A 27,490-nucleotide genomic window follows, 5' to 3' on the forward strand; every position below is an offset into this window, starting at 1 on the left:
CTTTTTGTCCCTCCTCACTCTAGCTAAACCTGGGGGAGGCCACAGCTTGGGCATGAAGGGGAAAGGAGGGGATGTTTGCAGGGCCTGGCAAACCTGGAGTCTGCACTGGGGAGGTCAGGTCAGAGCCAGCCCTTGGCACAGCTTCTAATCAGTGCCAACACTTTCAGATGAATGGGGTCATGTTCCTGCTTGTGGCCAAGATGTCCTGTTCCCCAGGCCAAAAGGAGACCAAGAAGAAATCGGTTCTGTGAGTATTAGTGGCCAAACTCCCAGCAGAGCTCTGGCAGCTAGTGGATTTTAGCATTTTCAGTGACCATTCTCCTCCTTCTACCATTGCAGAGGGCCCTTCTGTGCATCAGTGTCAGCCTTGCAGCCACTCTCCTCTCCCACACCTGCCAGCCACATTAACCCTTCCTAAACTTTATCCTTTTCTAGTTCCTGTGTCCCCATCTTCACACTCACCTCCCAACTAGTCCCTTTTCACCACCTGCCCTCACAGCCACCTCTTGTGTCTGCTTGGATTCAGCACTCAGCCCCTGTCAGCTATGAACACCTTTTCTTCCTCTGCTACATGCTCCTGAGGCCTTTCCCCACTCCCTCTGAGCCAGCCCTGGAGCATGGCTGAGCTCTCTGTGGCTCGAAATGACCTGTGTCATTTTGGCCCCTGTGTTTGCCAAGTGTGATCCAGAAGGGAAGGCCTGGGAGTCAGGGGAAGCTGGGCCACTGTGCAGGGATGTGCCTGCAGTGCTGGGCACAGCAGGGAGGTGTCTGCAGGAGCTTTCCCCTCTGGATCTCAGTGAGCACTAGACTGTAGGTTAACAGTACTCACTAACCTCTCGGTGTGTGTCTATGTCCCTGTCTGTCTCTCTCTCTCCAGCATGACGTTACGGAGCTCCTTTGTTCTGCTTCTAGTTATTAGCACTACCTGGCTCTTTGGCCTCTTGGCTGTCAACAACAGTGTCCTGGCTTTCCACTACTTCTACACTGTCCTCTGCAGCCTCCAGGTAACTGCCCAGCCTCTGCTGGGGAGGGCGAGGGTCAGCCCAGGAGAGCATCCCTGTGGTCCCCACAGCCCTCTGTGGAGAATGGGTGCCCTGTGCTGAGCTCCCAACACCTCACTGAGCTCCTTGTCCCTTTTGCTGTCACCTTTGTGGCATTGAGTGACTCCTGCCACTCCTTGCTGTTGTGCCTGTGGTGAGCAGTCACACGGAGCAGGAGGTGGCTGCAAGGCATTTGGTTCAGAGGCAACATCCAAGGGATAGCAAGTACCACTGGAGGGAAGGCACCTCTGTGTCTTGAGAGGGCAGAGTAAGAGAATGTGATGGAGGTGTTGGACACTCAAAATATGATCCATGGCAGCACCCTGCCAACCTTCTCCCACCACCGGGGCTGATGTTGCTGCAGGGGACCCTGCCATTTGCTTCTTGGCCACTGCCAGACAGGTGGACACCCCACCTGTTCCTCCCTCATCCATGGCCACTGTGGGTGTTAGCTCTCATTGGTATTTGGGGTTTTTGGTGCATCCCAGTCCAGTGGCCCAGGAGGAGCCAGGGAGGAGCTCACTGCTGGCACTGTGGGCAAGCAGATCAGCTGGCAGTGAAGGGCTGTCTCTCATGGCATCTCTCCCCACAGGGCCTGGCAGTGCTGGTCCTGTTCTGTGTGCTGAATGAGGAGGTGCGGGAGGCATGGCAGCTGGCCTGCCTCAGCAAGAAGGGGCAGAGCGAGGAGGCCACGAGGAGCACACAGGTGGGCGAGAGCAGAGCAGCCCAGGCTGCTGGGCTCAGGCTGCATGTCTGGGACAGGAGCTGACAGGGATATCCCCACTTTCCCTGGGCTGCTGTGGCAACTCCTTAACAGGGCACGTGCCTTCTCCCTCCTCCCCAGGGCCCCAACGCCTACAACAACACGGCGCTGTTTGAGGAGAGCGGGCTCATCCGCATCACCCTGGGCGCCTCCACCGTGTCCTCAGTGAGCAGCGTGCGCTCTGCCCGCACCCACTCCAGCCAGAGAGCTTACCTCAGGTAGGGAGCAGCCAGGGTTCGGGGGCCAGCAGTGCCTGGGCAGAGCCAGACTCCTGCCACTGTGACAGTTTGAGCCTCCTGTCTTTCAGAGACAACGTGGCAGCACGTCAGGGCTCGGCCCTGGATCACAGCCTGCTGGCTCACGCCGGCCCCACGGACATCGACATGGCAATGTTCCACCGTGATGCTGGGGGAGGTAGGGCTCAGCCCTGTTCCTGAGTTTGGGAAGTCTTCCTGGTGCAGGAAATCTTCCTGGTGCAGGCTCTGCACCAGGCTCTGCACTCTGGATGTGTGGTTATCTTGCACCCCATGTTTAGCTGTGACTTCCAAACACGTGGTAGATAGGAGGGAGAGGCAGCCATTGTGTCATTTAGCACAGCCTCCTCCTGGACAGATGGAAAAGGGCATAGCCAGTCCCCAAGGGGGTAGAAATGGGGGAGCATTAGAGCAGACATGGGCTGTTGTGGCATCTCTGGGGACACTGGGCTCTCCAGTACAGCACAGACATTTGACTCACTGGAGCGAGACCAGCCGGGGCTGGGGTGTGGGACAGGCAAGCAAAGGCTAAAGGATGGGGGTTTACTCATTCTGGAAGAGGAGGCAGAGTGGATCTTAGTGCTGTTTGCAGCTGCCTTACAGGAAAGTGCAATGAGATGGAGCTGGGCTCCTCTCACAGGTACCTGGTGATAGGGCCAAGGGAGCTGGCACAGGCTGCTGCTGAGGGAGGGGCAACAAAGAGTAGGGGCAACTCACAAGCATGGTGAGCCTGGGGTGGTTCTGCCTTCCTGATGCTGTCAGCAGGAACCTCCCACCTTCATTCCAAATGTCTCCCCAACACACCATGTTCCTACAGACCAGGACTCGGACTCGGACAGTGACCTGTCTCTGGATGAGGAGCGCAGCCTCTCCATCCCGTCCTCAGAGAGCGAGGAGAACGTTCGCCTGCGGGGCCGCTTCCAGCGCCAGCTCAAGCGGGCGGCGCACAGCGAGCGCCTCCTCACTGACCCTGCCAACAACGCTCCCAAAGGCAAGTACCAGGCCCTGGCAGGGAAAAGAGCGAGCTCAGCTCCCTGGGGGTCAGGCCATGCATGTCTTGTGATGGCTCAATTGCTGCTCCTGGAAATGTTCTCTCCCTCTTCTCTGGGGCCTGATTTGCTGTGTCCTTCGTCAGATGTGGATGGCAATGACCTCATGTCATATTGGCCAGCTCTGGGCGAGTGCGAGGTTCACCCCTGCTCCCTGCAGAAGTGGGGCTCTGAGCGCAAGCTGGGATTCGACATCAATAAGGATGCAGCAAACAATAATCAACCAGACCTGGCTTTGACCAGTGGGGATGAGAACTCCCTCACCCAGACCCAACGGCAGAGAAAAGGTAACAATCTGGAGCAAGCGGGCAAGGGTGGCCTTGCCTGTCTCAGGTTGACGTGACACTGAAAGCTCAGCATCAGATCTGTGTGGCCATGCCCTTGGGGAGGCGTCTCCCTGGTTTTCCTGCTCTTCTTGCTGTTGTGCAAATATTTGACTTCTCTTTCTGTCTGGTGCAGGGATTTTGAAGAACCGCCTCCAGTACCCTCCAACTCTCCAGGGCTTGCCGTCCGTTGGCAGGATGACCAATGAGCTGACGTGGTACAAGACATCCACGCTGGGTCACAGGGCTGTCCCCGCTGCCTCCTATGGCAGGATCTACTCTGGGGCTGGCAGTCTGTCACAGCCAGCCAGCCGATACTCGTCCCGGGAGCAGCTTGACATGCTGATGAGGAGACAGATGTCCCGGGAGCAGCTGAGCAGGCACAACTCAGGAGAGTGCTTGGAGGCTGTGCCCAGTCGGCATGGGTCCAGAGCGGAGCTGGACACTATCCCCAGCAGGCATGGATCTACTGAACACCTGGAAAGTATCCCAAGCAGACATGCATCTCGGGAGAGCTTGGATCTGCTCGCTGCTAGGCCCAGTCAGAGAGATCATGGGAACACGCTGCCCCGGAGGCAGGGCTCCAGAGACTGCCTTGACACTTTACCCTGCAGATTTGGGTCAAGAGAGCAGCTAGACTGTGGGCCAGTAAGAGAAGTCTCTAGAGAGTGGCTAAACACATTGCCAAGTAGGCAAGTGTCCAGAGACCACATAGACATGTTGCCAAGTCGGGATACTTCTCGAGAGCAATTGGATTTGCTTTCTAGAAAACAGCCTTCAAGGGATCTGCTAGCATCAGCTAGACAAGCTTCAAGGGAGCAGCTGGACTTTTTGTCCAGAAGATCTAATTCCAGAGAGCCTCTGGACACAGTGCCTAGCAGGCAGCCCTCGCAGGACAACCTGGGGAGTCTCTCTCGGAGGCAGCTGTCCAGGGAGAGCCTGGAGCCGCTGTCAAGGAGACAGCATTCTAGGGAGAACCTGGAGGCCATTCCCAGCCGACATCCTTCCACTGAACAGTTAGACATCCTTTCTTCCATCCTCGCTTCTTTTAACTCCTCCGTCCTGTCCTCGGTGCAATCTTCCAGCACCCCTTCAGGCCCCCAGACCACCGCCACCCCCTCTGCCATGCAGACCTCAACGCCCTCTGCAGTGTGTCCCTCAACACCTCATTCTGCCACCTCCCACAGCATTTCAGAGCTGTCACCAGACTCAGAGTAAGTGGTTTCCTTCCTTCCTTCCTCAGCCAGGTCTTGTTCAGCTGATCTTGTGCATTGTCCACCTGCCTGGCTTCTTCCCAAAGGTGTTTAGTTCAGAGGGAGAGGGCTGTGTAAGGGTGAGCTCCCTGCATGAGTGGCAGGTGTCTCCTGCTCCTGAATAGTGCCTGGGCAGGGAGAAGCCTCAGGTGTGACAGCTCCAGATGCTTGTAGTGCAGCTCAAGCAGAAGGCTCTGTGTATGTGAGTCTGTCCTCCCTGCCCAAGAGATGATGGCCTGTGGGTACTCAGGGAAGATGCTCTGTGCAGCTAGGCTGGCCTGGCTGATCCCTTAGTCACTGCTGGCTCTAAGGCCCAACAGTTGTATGCAAGGGCCAGGCTGGCTGGAGGAGGGAGCCCAAGTCCTAGGGAAGCCCTGCCCTGCCTTCCCCACCCATTTCTCCCCAGGCATGCTGTTCCAGTATGTCACTTTTCCCCTCTAGCTCTGCTCCCTGCTGGTACTGCTCCCACCCCATCCCTCCTTCCCTCTTCCCTATCTCAGGGACTCAGAGACAGTTGTTCCTGCCCTCACACAGGAGAGGTTTTCTGCCCCGTCCCCATCTGGTGTAGTGGGGAAAGAGTGCTGCAGCCCAGGAGAGATGCCATGGCTTAACACTGTTTTTCTTTCCTCTGAGAAGAATAATGAGAAATGATGGGCATTCCTGAGGAGCAGAAGCTGATCACGAGAGAGATGGAAGAAGCAGAGCTCTTCACCAGGCACTGCCAGCTGAGGTTTGGTATCCCCATGGAGCAGGGGCCAGAACTGATGGCTGTCAGAGGCCCAAAACCAACCCTGCTTTCCACTGCCCTGTGGGCTCAGGGGCCAGCAGCCCACACCACCCACTGCCAGGAGCCTCCAGGCTCTCAGCTGCCACCATGCTCTCTGTCACCTGCCCGGTGTGACAGGTAGTACTGGGCGAGGGTGGCATCTCCAATGCCCTGGGCCCAGGCTCTTTCTCTGCGAGCTGTTTGTGTGTGGGGTGTGCCTGTGTGTGTGTGAAGGGTGGGCAGTGGCAGGGGGACAAAAATGGAGCCTAGGACATGGGGGCAGGGAGGGTTTTCTATCCTTTTGTATCTTTGTAATCAGAGAGAAGAGAAATTTTATGGTTATTTTTACGGATGGTCTGTTCCCAGGACCTGGAGCATTTGTTTCACCAACAGCCCCTTGCCAGTTTCCCTGGGGCTACTAGAACCACAATCCCAGTGGACTGGAGGAACAGTGCCAAGCAGTCCTTAAGGCTTTGCTGGCACTTCTTTGTCCCATTCCCCCTGCAGGGCAGCTGGCCCTGTTGCCCCCCCTGCCCTCCCACTGTGCAGCTCCAGACTCTGTCTCCTCCTGCCTGGTGTCCCTCAGCCCCTGCAGCCAGGCCTCCCTCTGTCCTGTCGTGGGACCACTCCTTGGGGCTGTGTGTGAGCTGGGGCTGTGTGCCAGCGAGAGCACCTGTGAATGGGGCAGCAAACTCAGCACTAGAACCTGCTGGGAAGGAGACAAGCCCTGCTCTGCAGTCCTGTCCTGTACCAGCATGGTCCCACTCTCATCATGCTGCTTTCCTCCGCTCAGCAAGTGAGCACTGTGTTTTTACCCACTGGGTGTTGTGCTCTTTAACCTGCATGTTAGAGGACAAACTTCTGTTGGTTTGTGGGTCTGGTAAAGGAGCTGGATGACCCTTGCCCTGCTTAGCAGCAGGCTTGGCTTTTCCCAGAGCCAGTCCTGACTCTGCAGAGGACTAACATCCACAGGAGCATGATGTGGCTCCAGTTTTAGGGTCCAGCATTGCCCATAAAAGTTGTATCTAGCTGGTTCCCCGGGGGCTCTGTGTACACCTGCTCTCCCCTGAGTAGCAAAGGACTCTAGCTCAGTGGCCTGAATTTTGGGAGATGGAGATAAACAGCACTTTGCCCTCTCTGGAAATTCAGGCTACCCAGATGGTGTCTGCTCAGCCTGGGGCCTGACCCCTGGCTGTGCTGTGAGATGGCACTCCTCTGTGCCTACCTCAGCCTCAGGCCAGGGCATTAGGCTCAGCAGGGCCAACATATTCCCTTTATCACCCCCCAGGTGCTCTTGGGGCTGCATGGCCATGTGCTCTTTACTGCCTTACTACCACACTGCCATGGCATCTTACTGTAGCCCAGCCTGACATGTTTACAGGAGAGGACTCGTGCTGCCGTCCTCATGCCTCTAGGGAGGCCAGGGCCTCTTGGCTGCCTCCCCGAGTCAGTGGGGAGAGTATGGAGGGAACAGAAGGGCTGGTGACTGGGGGTGCCCTGGGTCCCCAGCACAGCCCTGATGAGGCAGGCTCACTGTCATCCTTTTCCCAGGGATGAGGGGAGAGAGGCCTGCTGACATGTTTACATGCCATTTGGGACCAGTGTGAAGAGGGAAAGCCTGCTGGCCCCACGTGCTGGGACAGCCAGGCTCCTCCATGCTGCCCATCTTTGCCTTTGGAAACAAGCTCGTTTACAAGTTTCTCTCCGGCTGTGCAGTGCCAGCACCAGAGTCCTGGGATCCTGTCCCTGCTGCACTGTAGGGCCCACGTTCCTGCCAAGTTGGGCACAGGGCTCTTTATGCTGCTGCCAAATGGAGAGCAAGTGTCAAGTGCCAAAAAGAAGAGAGCAGCAGAGATGGTGGCCATTCCTACAGAGCTGGTGGCCATCCCTGTGGAGCTGGGCCAGTCAAGAAGCAGAAATCTGCTTCTTGCAGACCAGTCTGCAGCTTGGTCCCTGATTGTAGTGCTGTGACCTGGGCTCTGGGGAGCATCCTCCTTGAGTTTGGATTTTTTCCTTTGGGGGATTTGGTTGGGTTTTTTTTCCTCTCTCTGTCTCCTGACTCTGTTGGCAGGGAGTGGGGAGATGCCCACACTCCCCTTTTGGCTGTGTAAAAGTGTACAATGGAAGCGCCAGATTTGGAAATAAAAGTCTATAAAATGGTGCTGGGCTCTGTGCTGTCTCTCCCTCTGCTGGGGATTCGTGGCTGGGGCTCTGGATGCAGCACCTGGGCTCAAGGTGGTGTTGGGAAGGGGCTTGGGCAGGAACTCACAGCCAGTTCCAGGCTTCCTGGGAGTCACTGTGGCCTGAGGCAAGGTGACATGGGGATGGGCACTTCAGGTGAGGTGACTGAACTGGGCTGTGTCCAGGCTGTCCCCCAGAGGTGGCATTGCCTGAGGTGCTGTGCAGTGGCTCCAGGCCTGCCTGGCAGAGCTGCCATGCCACAGTCAGTGGCTGTGGTGAGCTGTGCCTGGCTCAGCTCGTGCCTGGCAGCTGCCAGCACCCCCAGCCTGACCAGGCTAAGGGAAGAAGATCATTTTCCAAAGGCTGCGTGACCTCAGCAGGGTCAAGCTGGCTGCCAGCAAGGAGAAGGAAGGGTGGGGAGAGAAGGCTGAGCGTGATCCTGCTGCCCTGTGTCCTCCCCTTGTCGAAGAGGAAATAGCAGGTGAGCAAAGGGCAGCATTGATCCACAGCGCCCTGAGCAAGGGTCACCATCAATTGTCATCCCTTTGTCCCTTACGGGCTGTCACCTGAGCTGCTGGGAGTGAGTTCAGGGCAGCCTTGAGGAGTTGTGCTGGCAGTGCCAGGAGCTGTGCTGCTGTCCTGCAGCCCCTCCAGAGGCTGGCTGGGGGGTGAGGGCCAGGGAGAGCTGTTGGGGGGACTGGAGTGGAGGGGACACAGGCAGGGTGACCAGCCTGGGGTGCACGTGGGGGACTGGAGGCTGCAGTGAGGGAAGGAATGGCATGGGCGGGGACAGGGAGCAGTGATAAAGAGGCAATAAATGACATGGGGTGTTATCTGCTTCAGAGCAGGAGCCCTGTGATGGCCTCTCATTCCGTGCTGGGGGGGTGAATAAATGATGGGGAGTGGATAAACAGGAGGCAGCAGTCATGTGTGGGTGCCTGTGTTGACCATGCCTTTACCTGACAACTGATGGGCATGAGGGTGGACAGGGAGGGCCAGGGATGGGTTGAGGGAAGAGGCTCAGTTTCACTGAAAGCTGTAGGACATGGCTCACCACAGAGAGAACTAAGGTGGCACAGGCTGGCCCCACAAGACACCAGGGATGGAGACAAGTTGCTCCAACTCTGGAGATTGTGGTCCTGGATGTCACTGCTCCTGCTGCCTCTCAGCCCCATCCCACCATCCAGGGGACCCAGGATTCTCTGATGCCTGACCCTGCCCACTGCCTTCGCACCACACCTTGCTACCAGGCAGAAATCTGAGCCTGGATTTCCGCTGCCGTGTCCCATGGGGCCTGGGCCAAACGTGACTCAGAAATTCCCTGCAACCAACTCTGGGTTGTGATAGAGCCCAGGGAGGTGTGATGGTTCAGTGGGACTATAGCGCCCGCGGGGGACCTTTGGAACAAGATAACAGCTGGGTCTGTTCGAATTGTGTGAGACCAGGGGAGTCCACAGAGCATAGCACACCTGTTTCCAGCAGGTAAGCAAGGGTCTGGGGGAAATACCGGGGTGCCATGACCAGAGGCTGTGGGTAACCCTTCTTGTCCTGGTCACAACTGCTCCAGGACATGGGTTGGGGAGCGGACATCCATGGGAGTCATGGGGCACAGCAGTGCTCTGGGGAGGCAGCTCTTGGCAGGAGGTTGGCACCTGGTTGAGCCCAGTGGCAAGAAGCCCCCTGCCTTGCACGTGACATGGGTGGTCAGGCATGGCAGCATCCTGGATGTAGCTGGAGACCAGGAGCTGGGACTGAAGTAGACAGTCCCCAGAATGGGATGGCTCTGGGGACAGTGGTAACAGCGCTGCCACAGCTGGGGAACCCAGCACACCAGGGCACCAAGGTGGCACCGTGGGTGCTGTGCATCCATGGGGCTGGGAAGAGGGGCAGCTTCTCGGCAGGGCAGGAGGAAGGGCAGGAGGCAGGGAACAATGTCTCAAAGATCACTGGCTGGTTTTAATAAATAGGAGGAAGCTGAGCACGCACCTGACTGGTGGCTCCTGACCAAGTTGAGCACAGCAGGTAGGAGGGTAGGATGGGGGTAACACAGGGACTCAGTCTGGCACAGCCCCAGGCACTCAGGGACGGGATTGTGGGTCCAGCTGCAAGTGGATGAGCACCTTAAGACTGAGCAGGGCACCAGCTGGATGGGCCTGGCCTGATGGTGCAGCTCTCAGAGTGATCTCTGAGCAGGGACAAGCTGTAGATTTGTGCAGGGATTCCTCAGACCCACCATGCCAGCCCTGTGAAGGGTGAGACCTCAGCCCAGCCTGGCTCCTCTGCTCACAGGCTCATCCCGCTCTGCGCTGCAGGGGTCAAGGGAGGGCACTGCTGGAGGGATGGTGAGCCGTGACAATTGCCGGGGTTTCACATTCCTGCTTCCCTCATGTGTAAAGCACAAAGTCTGCAGATGGGGCTGTGGGATGGATGGGGCTCTGCTCAGCAGCTGTGCTGGCCCACTGCCCTGCCTTGCTGCAGTGCACGGAGGGGAAGGTGGTTGGCACCGAGGTGGGTCCTGCGTGGGCAGGTGGAGAGGGAGCCCCCGAGGCAGCTCTGCTGGCAGACCCCACCCGTGCACTTCAGTGGGGTGGATGGGGCTGCTCTGGGGCAGGAGGGCCAGCACTGACTGCCAAAGCCTTCCTGCCCGCCTCCTGACTGCCTACTGCTCTCCATTTTGAGACAGTGCTGCTGCTGCAGGACTCCCAAAACTCGGCTGGTGCCTATCCTCAGGGCCATTCCTGCCCACCTGGCCAGGATGGCTCCGTGGGCAAGGGGAGCTGGAGGAGGGGCTGCAGGGTAGGTGGGCTGCTGGCTGCCCCTGGCCGTGGGAATGCAGCTGAGCTGTCCCTGTGTCCTTGCAGTGGACTGGCATTCCGGAGAGCCAGGTGGGCATGGCAGCAGAGATGGCCCTGAGCCACCGAGGGCCCCGCGAGGTGCTGAGTGAGGCTGAGCTGGAGGAGGTGGCGCAGAGGAAACCTCCCACCAAGCCCTCTCTGCGCGGCTGTCTCCGCAAGACCAGGTAAGACCATGTGGCCAGTGGGACGTGCCTGCACCTTGCCCCACACAAAGTGGGCCCCACCTTGCTGCATTCTGCACCCCAGCCCCACCACCACCGGGACCTGCAGACCTGGGGGTTCATTTCCCTACACCCAGACATCCATGTCCCCATCTGTCCTCCTGCCTGGAGGGACACCAGACTCTAGTGGATGGAGCTGATGGTCCCACAGATCCCATTGCTTCCCATGGGGTCTCATCCACCCTCACTGATGTCCCCAAGCCCCCTGCACTTGTGCTCAAGTTCAGCTCCTGCTCTGTCCCCGCCAGATGCTCGGGCTCTGCTGCCAAGGCCCTGCTGTTCCGCTTCCTGCCCTTCCTGCGCTGGCTGCCCCGCTACCCCGTCAAGGACTGGCTCGTGGGGGACATCGTTTCGGGCTTCAGTGTGGGCATCATGCACCTGCCCCAGGGTGAGTGATGCCATGCCCAGGCTGCCAGGGGCCCCCCACAGGTGGGGTGGTGATGGGTTGGCCATTGGTGACATGTCTCCCTTCTCCACCTTCCAGGGCTTGCCTACGCGCTGCTGGCTGGGCTGCCACCAGTCACGGGTCTCTACTCCTCCTTTTACCCCGTCTTCCTCTACTTCTTCTTTGGAACATCAAGGCACAACTCCGTGGGTGAGCTGAGGGACCATGTGCTTGCACAGCAATGGTGGGGAGGGAGCAAGGATGTCCATGGCACTGCATTGCCACATCAGCATCTGGGGGAACCTTGCTTGCCTTTACCTTGCTGCACCAAGAAGGGGGTTGGCCAAGCCAGAGCCAAAGTACAGTGTGTGTGCTTTGAGCCTGGCCTAAGGAGAGAGGAGCTGACCCCTTAAGCGGTCCTCTCAGAGAGGTCCTGGTGCCCGCACTGGGCTCCCTGCCCACACTGTACCTGTTCTCAGGTCCTTTTGCTGTCATCTCTGTCATGATTGGGAGCTTGACAGAGTCCCTGCTGCCCAGCGAGCACTTCCTGGAGTCGGTCAATGGCAGCAATGCAACGGTCAACGAGGAGCGGCGCGACGCTGCCAGGGTGGAGCTGGTGGCCACCATCACTGTCCTGACAGGTATCTTCCAGGTAAGGTGGCCCCAGCCTGGTCTAGCAGAGAACAGGAGACCGTAACCTGGGGTAATTTCTGCCATCTCTTCTTCCAGGTGGCCCTGGGCCTCCTGCAGTTTGGATTTGTGGTCACCTACCTCTCAGACCCGCTGGTGCGTGGCTACACCACTGCTGCCTCTGTGCATGTCCTCGTCTCCCAGCTTAAAAATGTTTTTGGAGTCTCCCAAGGCGAGAGCTCAGGGCCACTCTCACTGTTTGTGGTGAGTGGGGGCTTGCTGGCACCCAAGGAGCCCTGGTGCTCACCTGTGGGGCACATAGAGGCCTCCAAAAACCTGCTGGGGGGGCATCTGCTTTCCTGAGCACATTCCCTCCTCCTGTGTTCTCTAGACCATCATCGATCTCTGCAAGAAGCTGCCAGACACCAATGTGGGCACCCTGGTGACTGCCATCATTGCCATGGTGGCCATCTTGATTGTGAAGGAGCTCAACCACAAGTTTGCTGCCAAATTGCCCATGCCCATCCCCATCGAGCTTATCACGGTACCCAGAGCTGCCCCAGCCTCCTGTGGGGATACAGCCAGGAATCCCTGGTGTATCCCTGTCCCCTTCAGGGTGGGGAGCAGTGGGATTGGGCTCCTTGCCAAGTGCAGCTCCAGGGCATGTGTTGTGCCCTCCTCCTCTTCCTCCACCACAGTCCCTGTGCAGGAGGACCCTGCCTCACTGCAGTCATTCTCCCCCAGATCATCGTTTCCACTGGCATCTCCTATGGGGTCAACCTGAAAGACAAGTTTGGCATCTCTGTGGTGGGCAACATCCCCAGCGGGTGAGCAGGGCCTGAGGGTGCAGGGGGCTGTGCCAGGGCATCCTGCTGCCCACAGCACCCCTGTTTGAGCCCCATCTCTCTCTTGAATGTAGGTTGAAGCCACCTGTGGCCCCTAACATGAGCTACTTTGGGCAGGTGGCAGGCAATGCCTTTGCCATTGCTGTGGTAGGCTATGCCATCTGCATCTCCCTGGGCAAAATCTTTGCCCTGAAACATGGCTACAAAGTGGACAGCAACCAGGTGATGCTCTGAGGCACAGGGCCCCCACCCTGGGTGAAAAATAATCTTGCCCTTCTTGCAGCCAGATGAAAGCATGGTGCTCCCCTGCCACTGCTCTGTCCCTGCAGGAGCTGATTGCACTGGGGCTCTGCAACTTCCTAGGAGGCTTCTTCCAGTGTTTTGCCATCAGCTGCTCCATGTCGAGGAGCCTGGTACAGGAGAGCACAGGGGGCAACAGCCAGGTGGGTCTGGGCAGTGCTGCCTCCCTCTCGGGCCTGAAGCAGGGGCAGGAAGCAGAGCCAGCAGTGGGGGCTCACACCTCACCTCCTGCTCGCCCTCTGCACAGGTAGCTGGTGTCATTGCATCCCTGGTCATCCTGGTGACCATCCTGAAGATTGGAGAGCTCTTCCGGGACCTGCCCAAGGTACATCCAGTCCCACAGCCTCAGTGTCACATCCCTCACCTGTGCCTGTCCCATGGCATGGTGATATGGAGGGGAACAGCAACGAGATTTGCCCTCAGCTTCCTCATAACTGCAGAGATTTCTCTCCTAGGCCATCTTATCTGCCATCATCATTGCCAACCTCAAGGGGATGTTCAAGCAGTTCAAGGACCTCTGCACTCTCTGGAAGTCCAACAAGGTGGACCTGGTAAGGTGCTGGCCAGCCCTGGGGCTGTGCTCTTGTTTCTGGGGAGGATTTCTCCACCCTCCCCAAGGCTTGTAGGTGCCAGTGGAGAGGCTGTACTGCAGCTGAATGTGTCCCCTCTCCAGCTGGTCTGGGTTGTGACATTCATAGCCACCCTCCTGCTGAACTTGGACATCGGCCTGGCGGCCTCGGTGGCATTTGGGCTGCTCACGGTCATCTTCCGTACCCAGCTGTGAGTACCCCAGGGCTGCCTTGGTGCCACATCCCAAGGGCAGGAGGAGCCTGTGGTGACCTCAGCCCCTTGCTCTGCTCCCTGCAGCCCCCACTACTCCATCCTGGGGCGCATCTCCGACACCGACGTCTACAGGGATGTGGTGGAATACGAGATGGTAACAGCACCAGAGATGGGAGAAGAGCTGCCTGCAGTGGGGGGCAGTTCAAAGCATCTCCAGTGCTCACTGGGAAAAGGGGCTGGGGGCTTTTTGGTGGGGGGAAGGGGAGGGGAACAGCTGGCCCCTGGGGTAGCACCCTCCACATCTGCCCCCAGGCACAGGAGGTCCCTGGTGTGAAGATATTCCGCTCTTCCTCCACCATCTATTTTGCCAACGTGGAGCTGTATGCCGAGGCCCTGAAGAAAAAGGTAGGAGAGCCACCAGCCTCAGGGTGCTTCCCATGTCTGCTGCCTGCCAGCAGCAGGGTGGTGTTGGGGCAGCTGGGGACACAGGGCCACGCTGCTTTGCAGAGCGGCATTGATGTGGACCGCCTGATTGAGAAGAAGAAGAAGGCCCTCAAGAAGCTGAAGAAACAGCAGAAGAAACTGGAGAAGGAAAAGGCAAAGAGGAAAAAGGTGTGTGTGTCCTTGATTCTGGGGACCACCCCTCCAGTGACATCCTGCACCTCTTCCCTCCCTGATGCTTCTGTCAGTGCACTGGTGGGGCTTGGTGGCCCACACGGTTCCCAGTTCAGTTTAGGGAATGGGTGAGGAGGACACTGGGACTGAGCTGGGTCACACCACCCAAGGCTGGTAGGAAAGCTGGGCTGTTAATGATTATGCGTTGGAGCTGCCAAGTCATTAACCTTTTGCAAGTTAATCAGAATTAAGAGCAAGGGCAAAGTCTGGCATGGCGCCAGCTAATGAGTCTGGCTCTGCAGAGCAGTGCTGGGGAGAGGGGTAGGTTTAGACACATCTGAAAAGAGCCCAAAAGTTGGTGAAGATGTGAGAGGGGCACCCACTCCTGAGGCCACCCACTGCCTGTGCCCTCATACAGCCAAAGAGCCTCAAGGTGAGCCCTGGGGAGCACTGCCACGGCCAGGGTGCTGCCATGCCTGGAGCAGTGACACCGGGTCTCCTTCCCTTCCCCAGAATGCAGAGGACGGTCCAGGCCTGGCAGTGATTGAGTTGAACGCGGGACAGAGCAGTGAACCCTCAGAGCCCACCCTGCGCAGCCTGGGGCTGCCCCAGCCCAGCTTCTACGCTGTCATCTTGGACTTCAGCCCCGTCAGCTTCGTGGACACCGTCTCCATCAAGATCCTGAAGAATGTAAGGGGCTGAGGAGCAGGCAGGACAGCAGCCTCGCTGATGGTGTCTCTGGGGCCCTCTGGGGTGTCCTGATGGCTGCTGCCCATTCCTCTTCCTGGGTAAAATGTTATTTCCCATTTGCAGATCTTCAGGGATTTCCGTGAGATAGAAGTGGATGTCTTCATTGCCTGCTGCCCGGGTGAGGGGGATCTGCAGAGTCATGAGCCCTGGCCAGGCATGGCCAACCCTTTGGCACCCAGCTGATAGCCTGGGGGTCCCCCCATGTGCTCCCACCCCCAGGGTTTCCCCAGGGGACAGGTGCTGCAGGTTGTCCCATGGATCCAGTCTGAGCCTCGAAGCTGGGTCCCTGGTGGTGACCCTGGTGTCCCCCACAACACAGGAGGCGGGAGGAGGCTGCTCCGGGCGGGTGGCGGGGGCTCAGCTAGGTGCCATCACTTTAGATACTTATCCCTCCACACAGTATCTGTCCTGGCCCAGCTGGAGCGAGGCAACTTCTTCAGTTCAACCATCACCAAGCACTCCTTCTTCCCCTCGGTGCACGATGCCGTGCTGCACATCAGCAGGGAGCGGCACCAGGCCCCGGTGAGCACCCGGCCTTGCTGAGCGCCCATCCTTCCTGAGCACCCTTCATTTCTGAGTCCCCTTCTTGCTGAGCGCCCATCCTTCCTGAGCGCCCATCCTTCCTGAGCCCCCTTTTGCTGAGCACCCGGCCTTGCTGAGCACCCTTCTTGCTGAGCACGCGGCCTTGCTGAGCGCCCATCCTTCCTGAGCACCCATCCTTTCTGAGTCCCCTTCTTGCTGAGCACCCATCCTTCCTGAGCCCACTTTTGCTGAGCACCCGGCCTTGCTGAGCGCCCATCCTTCCTGAGCACCCATCTTTTCTGAGTCCCCTTCTTGCTGAGCACGCAGCCTTGCTGAGCACCCAGCCTTGCTGAGCGCCCATCCTTCCTGAGCTGTCTTCTTGTTGAGCACCTGGCCTGGCTGAGCACCCATCCTTTCTGAGCCCCCTTCTTGCTGAGCACCCGGCCTTGCTGAGCACCCATCCTTTCTGAGCTCCCTTCTTGCTGAGCACCCGGCCTTGCTGTCCCCAGCATGGTGATGGAGAGGGCAGCCACACCAACCCCTCCCAATCTGCCCCCTCAGGTGGAGCACAGCACCAGAATGTAGCCCCTCAAGAGGAAGACATCTCCCCCAGGAGACGGGCGGACAAGGAAGGCTTTGCCACCCTGATGGCACCAACTCGCCCACGCTGGGCCCCAGATGCCCTGACCCCACCATCCCCTCCGGACTGTGGGCGCTGGGGCCTGCCCTGGCCATGGGCCCTGCAGTGGTGGGGCTGCTGAGGACGGAGCTGCTGCTGGCTGTCACACCGAGGGGCTGCCTGCTGCCTCCACGCTGCCCCGGCACGGGCCTGCCCCACCAGGCCAGGCCTGGCTTGGGGGTGCTGGAAGGACCAAAGGGTTCCTGCTCCCAGCAGCGGGCTGGCATCATGAATAAAGCTCCATGGTGTTCCCCAGGGCTGGTTTCAGTGCCCTTTCCTCAATAATGGTACTTTTGGGCCAGACCAGCCCACTGCACCCCGGTGCTGCTGGGAATGGTCTCCCTGCAGGTGGGCTCCCCAGCACCCTCCCTCTGGCTCTTCTCTGCCACTTCTGGCCATGACCTGCTCTGGGTAGCAGTATGGGCAGCGATCCCCATCCTCAGAAGGGTCACAGAACCCTCCCTGCCTGACTGGGGAGCCACCAGCACCTGCTGCAGTACAGTGCTGCATTGCAGTGTAACCATTTCCTCGGGGTATCTGTGGCATTTCTAAGAATCCTGCCTAAATTTTCTAGCATTTGATGCCACTTCTGTATTGTCATTTTAATACCTTCCTTCAGATTAAAGGATGATACAATCTTTACATTTTGAAAATCCCCATTAGGAAACATTATGCCACAGTAGTCATCAGTTCCCCCCCCCTTTTTTTTTTTGCCTAGTTTGTAATTTTTATAGACTCATTGAAAATTTCTGATAATATCAGTAAGAATATTGTCATTTGTTATACCACTTACCAGTGTTGATGCTGATGCATGTTGCTTCATTCTGTATCTGACCTAATGGCCATTTTTTGTGATCTGCAGTTTGCTGTGGTCTGGTAAAAGCTGGCATACACTGCCAGCTCACAACTTGTGTGTGAGAGCTTTGATGGGCTCCTTTCTGAGACTGCCATGCACTGGACTTTCCCATTTACAACCACTTCACCTTCCATAGGTCGTTTCAGTGTTTAATAGTCTTTCTTGGAATGTAAGCAATAGACCAGAAAGTACCAAATTCTCTGCAAGCACTGTCTTCCCAAAGGACCATTAAAAAAGATTGTTTTTCTCCTCTGACTCATCTGCCAGTATTTGGATAGAGCGCTGAGTCCCTCAAGTGAACCCTTTAGAAGGGATCTCATCACAGGCAATATCTCAGATTTTCCTGAAAAACTTGCTCCTTTGGATTCTAATTCTATTCTGAGCACATTTAAGATGTTTTTCACCAAAGCCCCTCAACAATGCCTGTTTTCTTACGAAATGAGACTGAAATGTGCATCACAAGTATGGAACCCCACTAAAGGTTATACTGGTAATTATAAGAATGGTGGCTCTCTCCTGCAGTTACATTTGTAAATGAATTGTTTTTCCAAAGCTAAATATTCCAAGCCTTTGAATACAAAAGGAACTCTTTGTTTTTTGCAAGATTTACTCCTTGGAGGACTTGTGTTAATTTTGATTTTTAAGGTGTTAGCCCTGTTGCTGTTTTCACTGCTGCATAAGAACCAAAAAAACATTGTACACTCCAGTGCTGTCATTCCTCCCTGTGAGAATGCCCAGGATGCCCATTTTGGGACATCCATTCTCTTGGATCCCTATTCCTGGAATGCTCATTCCACAGTGTCGTAGCTGGGATGGTCACAACACAAAGCAACACTCCATTTTCAGAAGGCTTCCAACCTGGTTTTATTATGGCATGCATGCTTTTTATACATTCTTACAGAACTCCTAAGTTACACTTATTGGTCAGGAAAGACAAACCAAGTGCTTATTGGAATAGACAGTTGCATGTTTCTCTCATTTATCCTGCTTTCTTGGTTTCTATGTCAACGGCCTTGGTAGAGAATTCTTTCAGGAGTTAACACGGATCCTCTCATCAAACTTCTCAGTGGCTCACAGAAATCGCTGTAAAACCTCTTCCACACCGTGGGACCCACATGACCCAGGATCCCCATTTCCAGGACTCCCATTCCCCATGACCCACATCCCCGTGACCCCCATTCCTGTGACCCCACTCCCGGGATCCCATCCCCTGTGACCCCCATTCCCAGGATCCCAATTCCCGTTACCCCATTCCCGTGATTCCATCCCCAGGATCCCCATCCCCATGACCCCCATCCCCATGACCCCCATTCCCGTGATCCCCATTCCTGTGACCCCAATTCCTGTGATCCCATCCCCGTGATCCCAATTCCTGTGACCCCATTCCCGTGACCCCATCCCTTGTGACCCCATCCCCGTGACCCCATTCCCGTGACCCCATCCCCGTGATCCCAATTCCCGTGATCCTATTCCCACTATCCCCATCCACGCCGCGCCCTCCCGCCGCCAGGGGGCGCCGGGACGCGGCGGGCGGCGCGGGCCGGGCGGCGGCGGCTGTGGGAGCCCGGGCACAGGCGGGGAGCAGCGGCGGCTGTCGCTGTCACCCAGTGCGGGGCTTGCCACCGAGCCGCTGCCCGCTCTCTGCCCCGCTGCTGGGGTGCGAGCGGTTCGTGCGGCTTTTCCCGTGGCGTTTCCCCCCTGTTCAAACCCTGCCCAGGGGAACAGTCTGTTAGCAGCGATGACAGCCTTTATTTTTACAGGCAGCTTTACTGACTTTGACGAGGAAGCGAGGGGCTGCCACCTATGCCCAGACACTCCAGAATATCCCTGAGACCCAGGTCACCACCCTGGAGAACGGGCTCCGTGTAGCCTCAGAGGAGTCCAGTCAGCCAACCTGCACGGTAAATTTAACATAACTCAGGGCTCATTGGAAACAGTCCGTCTTGCCTAGGCTGGTCTTCCAAAGGGACAGACCTCTGTTGGAACCAGTGCTTTTGACAGAGACCCCACTGCTTCTCTTTGTGAACAGGTGGGATTAATATAGCAGTGGGAGGGCCAGACTGGTGTTGTATTGTCTTTAGACAAGTTTTCGTGCTCTACAAATTTGCTCAGCCTTAGAGTTTTTGTATGTGCAATAAGTGAGCAGTAAAAGTTATCTCTCTGGCAAAACCAGATGTGGTGAAGCTGAGAGACAGAGAAAGCCAAAATATGTACAGGGAACAGTTGCTAGTTTGTCCTTATTTTAGTTCTTGTAGCATAATGTCTGTGGACCAGACTTCTTGTCCCTGCTGTTGTTTGTGTGGTTAGGCTGCTGGCTGTTTTCTCTGATGTGGTGCTCGTGGTTTTGCTGCCAGGTGGGTCTGTGGATCGAGGCCGGGAGCCGCTACGAGGAGCCGCAGAGCAACGGGGCTGCCTTCTTTGTGGAGCACATGGCCTTGAAGGTGAGGGCTGTGCTGGCTCTGCACACAGCTGCCCTGATATTCTGTCCATGCATTGGCCTCTCGTTTGGAGGCTGTGCCTGTGGAAGGAGGGTGTAAATTGGGTCATCTGAGGCCTAGAGTCTTTGCACACAGTATAAAAATGAGTCTGAAAAGGCATCTGACCTATGTGGTGCTTATTGCTTGAATGTGCAGCAACTTGAAAGCATGCTTGAATTAAAAATAACTCTTATTTACTATTTGTCCTCTTAAAGGAAAAAAGTGTGGCACACATAGAGCACTGTGTTATGAAACACCTTTCCTCAGGTTAGCACAGACAGTTCAAAGCAGCATTTCCTGTTGCCATTTATTTTATTTTGCTTTTCTTACTGGTCCAGCAAAGAATTCTTGCTTTTTAAATTATGCAGGTGTCTGCTGAACAGGGCAGAAGACATCTAAGCCTGGGACTTGCTGGCTCAAGTTCAGCCTGTGCCTTTATAGGCAACTACAGCATCTGGCTAGCTCTTTAAGAGATAGGCCCTGTATTAGAAATAGTCTTCTGCATCTATTTGTCTTCTATATGTCATTGCTTGGATAGCTAGAAACATACTTATTTTTGGTTTGGGCTTGTTGTTAGTTTACTAACATGTAAACTAACATGGATGTGCTGTTCAAACACTGCTGTCTCCTTCCCTGCTGAGTTTGTGTTGGTTAGTGGTGATGACAGCCTTTATTTTTTCAGGCACCTTTATCGTGTTTCAATAAACACAAGCTTTATTGACAGTTTGTGTTGGTCTTTCAAAATACACCTCAGCCATCCTTTATCTAGAGGAAATGAGCCAAGTATTAAATCTTCTATGTCTTGTGCACCTGCTGCCCTTGGCTTTTATGGATCACATGACAGTCTTTATTGTTATTTTCATTGTTTTAATTCTGACCTAAAGGGAAGTTTGTTCATTCCATAACTGAGTATATCTGGTTTCCTTTAGGGCACAAAGAAGCGTCCTGGCTCAGCCTTTGAGAAGGAGGTGGAGAGTCTGGGAGCTCACCTGAGCGGGTACACCTCCCGCGAGCAAACCGCCTTCTACATCAAAGCCTTGTCCAAGGACATGCCCAAAGGTAGGATGGCCAGGGGCAGAGTCTGGCTGGGAAGTTAACAAGTGCATGGCCTTCTGTTTCTCACCCCCAAGCATCTTTTGTATCAGCAGACCAGGGACTGAAGTTGAAGCTGAGCAGTAAATTGGAGGTTCTGGTTGGTAGTTGAAGAGAGCAGTGCAGTGATGTGGTGCTTCAAGGCTGTGTGTGCATGTGTCCCTAAACCAAGAGTTCCAGTTATGTCAGGCTGCACTGCATTGCCAGGAGGGAAGATGGGAGGGATTCACTGGTTTGTGGTTGTTTTATGGAGCTGAGCAGCTGAGGTCAGTGTGGGAGGAGTCCTTGGTGCAGCTCTTGGGGGTGCTCCTCATGCTCTGTGCTGCCATGTGCTGCCTTCTCTGGGTCAGTTTTGGGCAGAGGCAGAGATTTGAGTAGGGGCCTTACTGTAGACCTGGGGTGTGCTGTAGGCATCACAAACTCTCTGTGAGGATTCATTATGTATCTGGAAAAGAACCTACTTCTGACATACTTCACCTTCTGCAGATACAAGCCTGCACTCTACTGGTGGGGGTGCTTGGCAAACTGATTTGGAGACTTCTTGCTAAACCAGTGTTGTTTGTTCCTCCCAGATGCTTTGGGAATGGGTAGCACTCAGCTCTGTTATGTTGCATGCCCTCCCCCAGCATGGTTTTTGCTCACTCCTGTGTGTCTCCTTTCAGCAGCACTGGGTAGCAGTCAGGCAGTGGGGTGCTAACGTAGGAATTGTGTTGCAGCTGTAGAGCTTCTGAGTGACCTTGTGCAGAACTGTGCACTGGAGGATTCTCAGATGGAGAAGGAGCGTGGTGTCATCCTTCAGGAGTTGAAGGAGATGGACAGCAACCTGGCACATGTCACCTTTGATTACCTTCATGCCACTGCTTACCAGGGGACTTCGCTGGCCCACACCGTTGAAGGGACCACAGAGAACATCAAGTGAGCAGCAGGCTGGATGTGGTGCACAGCCTAGGGGTGCAGTCCATGGGGTGCATGACTGCTGCTTCCTGGGTGTGATGAGTGCAATGTGTACATGGAGGTGATCTGAGCCCATGGGCTTCTCCTTGTGCCCTGACTGTTTTCCCCATTGGCACTAGTGAAAGTGTAATGCTGCATGCATTCCTTAGAACCACCCCATGCAAGCCCTTCCTGGGGCTGGAAGGGACAGGTCAAACCTTCTCCCATACTTCTCAGTTAGAAAAATTAGAGAGCTAGGGGTGCTGACTGAAGCAGTAACCTTGTGTTAGCTCAGTGACTGGATTCAGTACTCTCCAGTCTGTATTGAAGTCTGTCTTTAACTCTCCATCTTGGCTGCTGGTTCCTGATCTTTATGTTCTAGAAGTAGAGCTCAGGACAAACACAGTACACAGTGCAATGTTGCTTCTAAAAAGCACTGTTACCCTGCAGCAAAGACAATCACTGCTGTCTGCACTGTGAACTTGCTTCTTCTAAGCCTCTCTTGCTTCCTCTAGAGTTGGAGATGCTGACATTCTGGGTCTCTGTGTTCTTTCTAGGAGGCTGACTCGAGGAGATCTGACTTCATATATTGATACTCACTTCAAGGCACCCCGTATGGTCCTGGCAGCTGCTGGAGGTAAATTCTAGATCCTTGTAATCCTGGGGAGCCTTGGTATTTTCAAGCATGTGATCAGACTAGTCTCACATCACTAATGTAAAATCAGATAATTTTGTTAAATTAGTCTGTTTTAAGACTGGAGATCTCTCTCTTTATTATTGCCAGGTATTTCCCACAGAGAACTGGTAGATGCAGCTAAGCAGCACTTCACTGGGGCACCTTTTACATCCAAGGGGGATACTGTGCCTGTCCTCAAGCGCTGTCGCTTCACAGGGAGTGAGGTAAATTTGTTTTGGTCCACATCAAAACGAGCAGCTGTTGCCAAACTGTGGAATGAATGTGAAACCAATTACAGCTGCTTCTCAGTGGAAAAGTCTGTTCATGTGTGTTGGAGAAGCTGATGATGCACCATCTTGGTAGTGCTCCCATGTTCTCTTCTTGGGGATTATTGCCACGTGTTGGGTTTTAGATGGGACCCAAACCCATTATGATTGTGAGGCTGGTGCTCATATTATCTGCTGCAAAAGTCACATCACAACAGCTGGTTTGTGTTCAGTTCTGCCTGGGATTCTTTCATTTCACTGGAATAACATCAAGTGCCCCAGTTTGTCTGCCTGGCATTGCAGCAGGCTGCAGACAGATCACAGTGTTGATGCAGTTCTCCCCCACTCTGATTTTCCAGATCCGTGCCAGAGATGATGCTCTGCCCCTTGCCCATATTGCTCTTGCTGTGGAGGGGCCAGGATGGGCTGATCCAGACAACGTGGTCCTCAACGTGGCTAACGCTATCATAGGGCGCTACGACCGCACCTTTGGAGGTGGGAAGGTAGGAGCCTTGGGAGAGCAACAGGGAGAGCCTGGAGCCTTTTCATGTGAAGTGTTATGGAGAATGTGCTTTTTTATTTTGGTGGATATGCTTTGGGAGAGGCTGTTGTGGTTAGCTTCCAGCTGTGAAGGGGTTAGGAGCCTGGAAAGTAGAATAAAAGTGTAATCGAGGCTAATCCAGGACAGTTCTTGAAAGGTGATGCTGGCAAATGAACTGAACCTTTTGTGGAAGAGGTGTAGCTGGTGAATTCACAGCAGCTTATTCCCACCCTCACAACTAACCACTCGGTGGGGGTGGTGGTGGAAGCAGGACAGAATACTCTACAGTCTCATGATGTAAGCTTGTCTTCCCACTGCAGAGCAAATGGAACTTGTTTAAAACCTCAGTATTGCATCCATTATTGTCTGAAATCTGTCTGGTCTGTATATCTGTGCTAACCCCTGCTGCTGGGAGACCTTGTCCTTCTCATTTTTTCCCACTCCTGTGGTGGTGTGCATACCAGCTTTTCATCTGCAGCTGGGAAAGGAAATGGTTCTGCTGGATGGACTCCTAGGCCATTGTCTGTGGCTTTTCCAGCAGTGGTTCTCATCTGTTGACCACATGAAAGCTCTAAATTAAGCTCTCCTTCAGTAAAGTGTTCCGCTCCGTCTTGTCTATGGTCTTTGTGAAAACAGCTCAGTGGGAAAGAATTTGAGCTGTGAGGAAGCTGAAAATGAAATGGCTGACAGCATCTCCTTATTTACAGAATCAATCCAGCAAGCTGGCTGCGCTTGCTGTGGAGCATAATCTCTGCCACAGCTTTGAGCCATTCAACACCTCCTACTCTGACACCGGCCTCTTCGGTTTCCATTTTGTTTCTGATCCTCTGTCCGTAGATGATATGATGTTTTGTGCTCAGGGAGAGTGGTAAGTACAACTTTGGCACACGTTGCTGTTCAAGATCTGAGCCTCTTGTAGGAGACTGAGCTGCTGGGGGAGGGTATTAAGTTCACAGAGAGCGGTGTCTCTTTATGAACTTCTTGGTAACTTGCATTCTGGTTAAGTGATCCTGTAAGTGGTTTCTGTAAATCTCTAAGAATGTGGCTTTTGAGGAGCTGTTTCAGTCCCTTAGGGCTCCTCTGGTCTTTTGTTCATGCTTTCAAGTATTAGCACTGAGGCTTTGGGGCTTTTTATATACAAGTGAGATCATTCCTTAGACAAGGCTTTCCTAGGTGCCCAAGAGACTTATCTCCATTGTCTTGTTAAGCCTGAGCAAAGCGGGCAGAGTTCCTGCTGCTCGGGCTCTTGTCTTGTGGCTGATGAATGACCTGCTGCTGGAATCATGCCAATGTTTGGGAGCCTTCTGGCTGTCCATCTTATTGTGTCCATGAACCACTTCAAGGCTACGTCTGAGCTGCAAGCCCTTCTGTGTGGAGCAGGTGGAGTGAGCCCTTGCCCCAGAGACGTGGCCCATTGGCAGGAGAAGAAGGGATGTAGCAGCTGGAGTCCAGACACACCGTGGAGCTGTCTTGTTCTTCCAGCATCAGTTTCCATAGCAGCTTGCCATGCATGGGAATGGCTGACACGCCTTCCCTCTCCTGTGATAGGGCAGTGCACAGCACGTGCTGCTGGGCAAGCCAGAGCCAGCCCCAGGGCTGCTGAGCCTCGGAGTGTAACTCAGCATGTATCCTGCTGCCTGAATCACCTGCCTGTGTGCTGGAGATCCTGCCTCTTGCTGCTCTGTGGAGATCCAGGATGAATGTCAGCCTGCAAGACAAGCGGTGTTGATAACAGCTTATTTTTGAGGAGGCTGGGGAAAGGGAGGAATTCACTTTCTGTCTGAGCAGACAAACATCTTTAAGAGCTTTTGTTGTCTTCCATGTCTTCTCCAGGATGCGTTTGTGCACTAGTACCACAGAGTCAGAAGTGACAAGAGCCAAGAACTATCTCCGAAAAGCCATGGTGGCTCAGCTGGATGGTATGTTCTGGTTTATGGATTGACCACTGTGCAGCTTTCAGAGGGTTTCTGCTTGAGGTTCTCCTGGAGAGCAGGACCTGTGCTAAAGATTGCAGGTCTGCTGGCAGGCACTGGGCAAAACTTCCTTTTCCTGCTCCACGCTCCTCCATGTTGCCAAAGCCTCTGACCCCAGCCTTCTGTGCTCCCAGGAGTAACTTAGTGCTGGTGACTAAGAAGTGAGACCCTCAAACTGGTCTGCCTTGGCTCTAACATTTTGGAGACAAGTAAAGAAATCTGTGTAACATGTAGCTCCTGCTGGAGCTGTATAGAGTGGGAATTAAGAGTGTGCTTTGTTAGCAGAGGGTCTAATGCTTTGAGTTTCTGCTCTGTGCTTTGGCTGATGATCAGGCTGTGCAATTCTGGAAGGCTGCTTGGTGCACTGACCATGCAATATCTTCAACATCCAGGTACCACACGAGTGTGTGAGAACATTGGAAGCCATCTCTTGCACTACGGACGCCGTATCCCTCTGGAGGAGTGGGATGCCAGGATTTCTGTAGGTATCCATTTGTTTTGGCTGGGATAATACCTGAGCATGCTTGGTGTCAGCGTTGTCTGGGCTTAGTCTGCTGCAGTAACATGTGGCTTGGTTACCCATTAATCAGACTGCTGGAGTCAGTCCAGTGGTTATCCTGCTGGCGCTGATGTAACTGTCAGAATCTCTGGCTTAGACACAGTGTATCTGTGTCCCTGTGACTGGAGTCAGTCCGTCCCAAAAAGAGGGCATATCATTGTGTTAAGCAGCACAACCTGAACTTCCTGTAACAGTTTTCATAGTGGTGTCCCACACCTAATTTGTGGAATTTCTGCAGCCACTCTATTCCTTAGAAGACTTCTGATTTTGGCCTTGTCTTCTGTACCCACAGGAGAATGCACTGTGTAGGAATGTTAGCCATCCTTGCAGGCAGAGCTGGGCAGTCGGTGCAGATGGCCCCAAGGGTCTGATTGTATCTTTTAATGATCTTGATATGTAATGGCAACAGTTAGTTGCAACTTTGAGAAGTGTAGATCTGCTGGAAGAGTCATTAATTGCTTGTTTGATCTTTGTTAGGCCGTTGATGCAAGAATGGTGAGAGATGTGTGCAGTAAATACATCTATGACAAATGCCCGGCTATTGCAGCAGTTGGTGAGTAGTAGGTGACAATCAGTACACACTTAAAAGACAAGGCAGGGCCGAGAGCTGAGTGGAAGTGATTTGCAGGCAGTCCTCATGTGTCTGTCCTGACTCGTTAAGCCCCTCTGGTTCTCCACTGATACCCTCCTGCCTCTGCACATGAGGTGTGCCAAGGCACATTTGCCACGAGATCAGACTTGCAGGTGATGGAGCTGCAGTGGCAGCGAGCTGCTGGCTGTCCTCCCACCTCTGCCTGCTGGGGAGCTGTGACTAAGACTGGGAGTCCTGTAGCTGGGTGCGGGCCCAGCACGTCTGCCAGGTGTCCTTACCCTGGGGTCAGGGTGGTTTATGTAAGGGAAGTGAAGGGACCTGATTCTCCTGTGCTGCTCTGGCATGTCTGTCTGGCCAAGGACAAATTCCTTTCGGAAAACCTGCCTAAGCAGCTCAGCTCTGCTGCCTCCTTCCTGTGTGTTGAGAATTCCCCTCCTCCTTGCAGCTGTTTCCTCTGGCCTTCAAAGTGGAGCAGGTTGGAAAAGGGAGACAGTCTTTGAGCAGGAAGTTGAAATGGTGAAATGACTTCCCTGTATTTGATACCTGTGTGGGAGCTGTACTGAGCATTGTGGGGCAGTGTGAGAAAACACCTTATTCTGTCAGGAGCTGGTATCTGCAAGTTTTCCTGATGCAGCTTTGAGCTGTAGTGTGCCTGGTTTTGTGCACAGCTGCCATGGATTGCAAGCACAGGCTGCTCTGCCACCATCTGCTTCAAAGACCATAAGAAACCGTGCAGGGATTTTTAACTATGTCTCAAAGTAACTTGACTCCTGTTCACTCAGGTCCCATTGAGCAGCTCTTGGATTACAACCGCATCCGCAGTGCCATGTACTGGGTCCGGCTCTAGGATGTGTTGCCTGCAGATTGGAGATAATGGAGCTGTGGACTGTGACAGGTTCCCTCTGGCACTGACTGTCTTGGGCACCACGGGCAAGCTGAGGCCATTCAAAGCAGCTGTCTTCTCTGTGTTAAATGTATAAAAATAAATACATCCCATGTGGAGTTGGTTCTGCTGGTGGTCAACTGTTCTTCCTGGGTGGTGTGTGTAGACATTGTTAAAATTGCCAGACTGGGGAGATGGGATGTGAGGAGCTGGAGCTGTTGATAGGCAAACATCTATCCAGAGGGGCTGTGTTTTAACAACCCATATGTTTCTAGATGGAGATGTGTTACCTCTCATCATAAGCTTTCTTGTTATCTGTAAACCAGCTCAGTAATGAGCAGAGATTGTTGTCTAGTGGTGGTGTTGGACTACACATTCTTCTTTTACTCTCCATGCAGTCAGGCTCAGCTAGGCAATAACTGAGAAGC

At 54.5% G+C, this 27,490-nt stretch overlaps 3 protein-coding genes across 5 annotated transcripts in view; all 3 read left to right on the plus strand.

Annotated features, from left to right (window-relative positions):
- CELSR3 (cadherin EGF LAG seven-pass G-type receptor 3) overlaps window positions 1-7,609 on the plus strand; it is a 30,915-nt gene extending 23,306 nt beyond the window's left edge. The window contains exons 27-35 of the mRNA XM_039734262.1: window positions 168-247; window positions 878-1,004; window positions 1,633-1,746; window positions 1,885-2,021; window positions 2,111-2,217; window positions 2,875-3,048; window positions 3,193-3,393; window positions 3,566-4,643; window positions 5,319-7,609. Of these exons, the coding sequence (XP_039590196.1) occupies window positions 168-247; window positions 878-1,004; window positions 1,633-1,746; window positions 1,885-2,021; window positions 2,111-2,217; window positions 2,875-3,048; window positions 3,193-3,393; window positions 3,566-4,643; window positions 5,319-5,346 (2,046 nt within the window). The 3' untranslated portion in view covers window positions 5,347-7,609. The remainder of the gene's footprint in view (window positions 1-167; window positions 248-877; window positions 1,005-1,632; window positions 1,747-1,884; window positions 2,022-2,110; window positions 2,218-2,874; window positions 3,049-3,192; window positions 3,394-3,565; window positions 4,644-5,318) is intronic.
- A 1,402-nt stretch (window positions 7,610-9,011) lies between these two features.
- Window positions 9,012-16,782, plus strand: SLC26A6 (solute carrier family 26 member 6). 3 transcript variants are annotated; one of them, XM_039734261.1, is made up of 20 exons: window positions 9,012-9,111; window positions 10,491-10,648; window positions 10,954-11,093; window positions 11,190-11,300; window positions 11,570-11,742; window positions 11,820-11,984; window positions 12,112-12,264; window positions 12,465-12,547; window positions 12,640-12,787; window positions 12,895-13,008; window positions 13,113-13,190; window positions 13,321-13,416; window positions 13,539-13,645; window positions 13,733-13,802; window positions 13,961-14,053; window positions 14,156-14,260; window positions 14,777-14,953; window positions 15,077-15,131; window positions 15,414-15,535; window positions 16,097-16,782. In XM_039734261.1, the coding sequence occupies exons 2-20, from the start codon at window positions 10,521-10,523 to the stop codon at window positions 16,118-16,120; spliced, it is 2,142 nt and encodes a 713-aa protein (XP_039590195.1). In that variant the 5' UTR covers window positions 9,012-9,111; window positions 10,491-10,520; the 3' UTR covers window positions 16,121-16,782. The 3 variants fall into 3 exon arrangements, with proteins under 3 accessions (XP_039590195.1, XP_039590193.1, XP_039590194.1); XM_039734259.1 differs by lacking the exon at window positions 9,012-9,111 and adding an exon at window positions 10,079-10,137; XM_039734260.1 differs by lacking the exon at window positions 9,012-9,111 and adding an exon at window positions 10,268-10,425.
- A 726-nt stretch (window positions 16,783-17,508) lies between these two features.
- Window positions 17,509-27,188, plus strand: LOC120514085 (cytochrome b-c1 complex subunit 1, mitochondrial). The gene is made up of 13 exons (XM_039734215.1): window positions 17,509-17,532; window positions 18,816-18,971; window positions 19,425-19,511; window positions 20,477-20,606; window positions 21,356-21,554; window positions 22,130-22,209; window positions 22,357-22,472; window positions 22,874-23,017; window positions 23,763-23,923; window positions 24,889-24,974; window positions 25,421-25,509; window positions 26,065-26,140; window positions 26,962-27,188. The coding sequence occupies exons 1-13, from the start codon at window positions 17,509-17,511 to the stop codon at window positions 27,024-27,026; spliced, it is 1,413 nt and encodes a 470-aa protein (XP_039590149.1). The 3' UTR covers window positions 27,027-27,188.
- The last annotated feature ends 302 nt before the right edge of the window (window positions 27,189-27,490 follow it).

Source organism: Passer montanus, unplaced genomic scaffold (genome assembly GCF_014805655.1).
Source record: "Passer montanus isolate IOZ18808 unplaced genomic scaffold, ASM1480565v1 scaffold9, whole genome shotgun sequence".
NCBI lineage: Eukaryota > Metazoa > Chordata > Aves > Passeriformes > Passeridae > Passer > Passer montanus.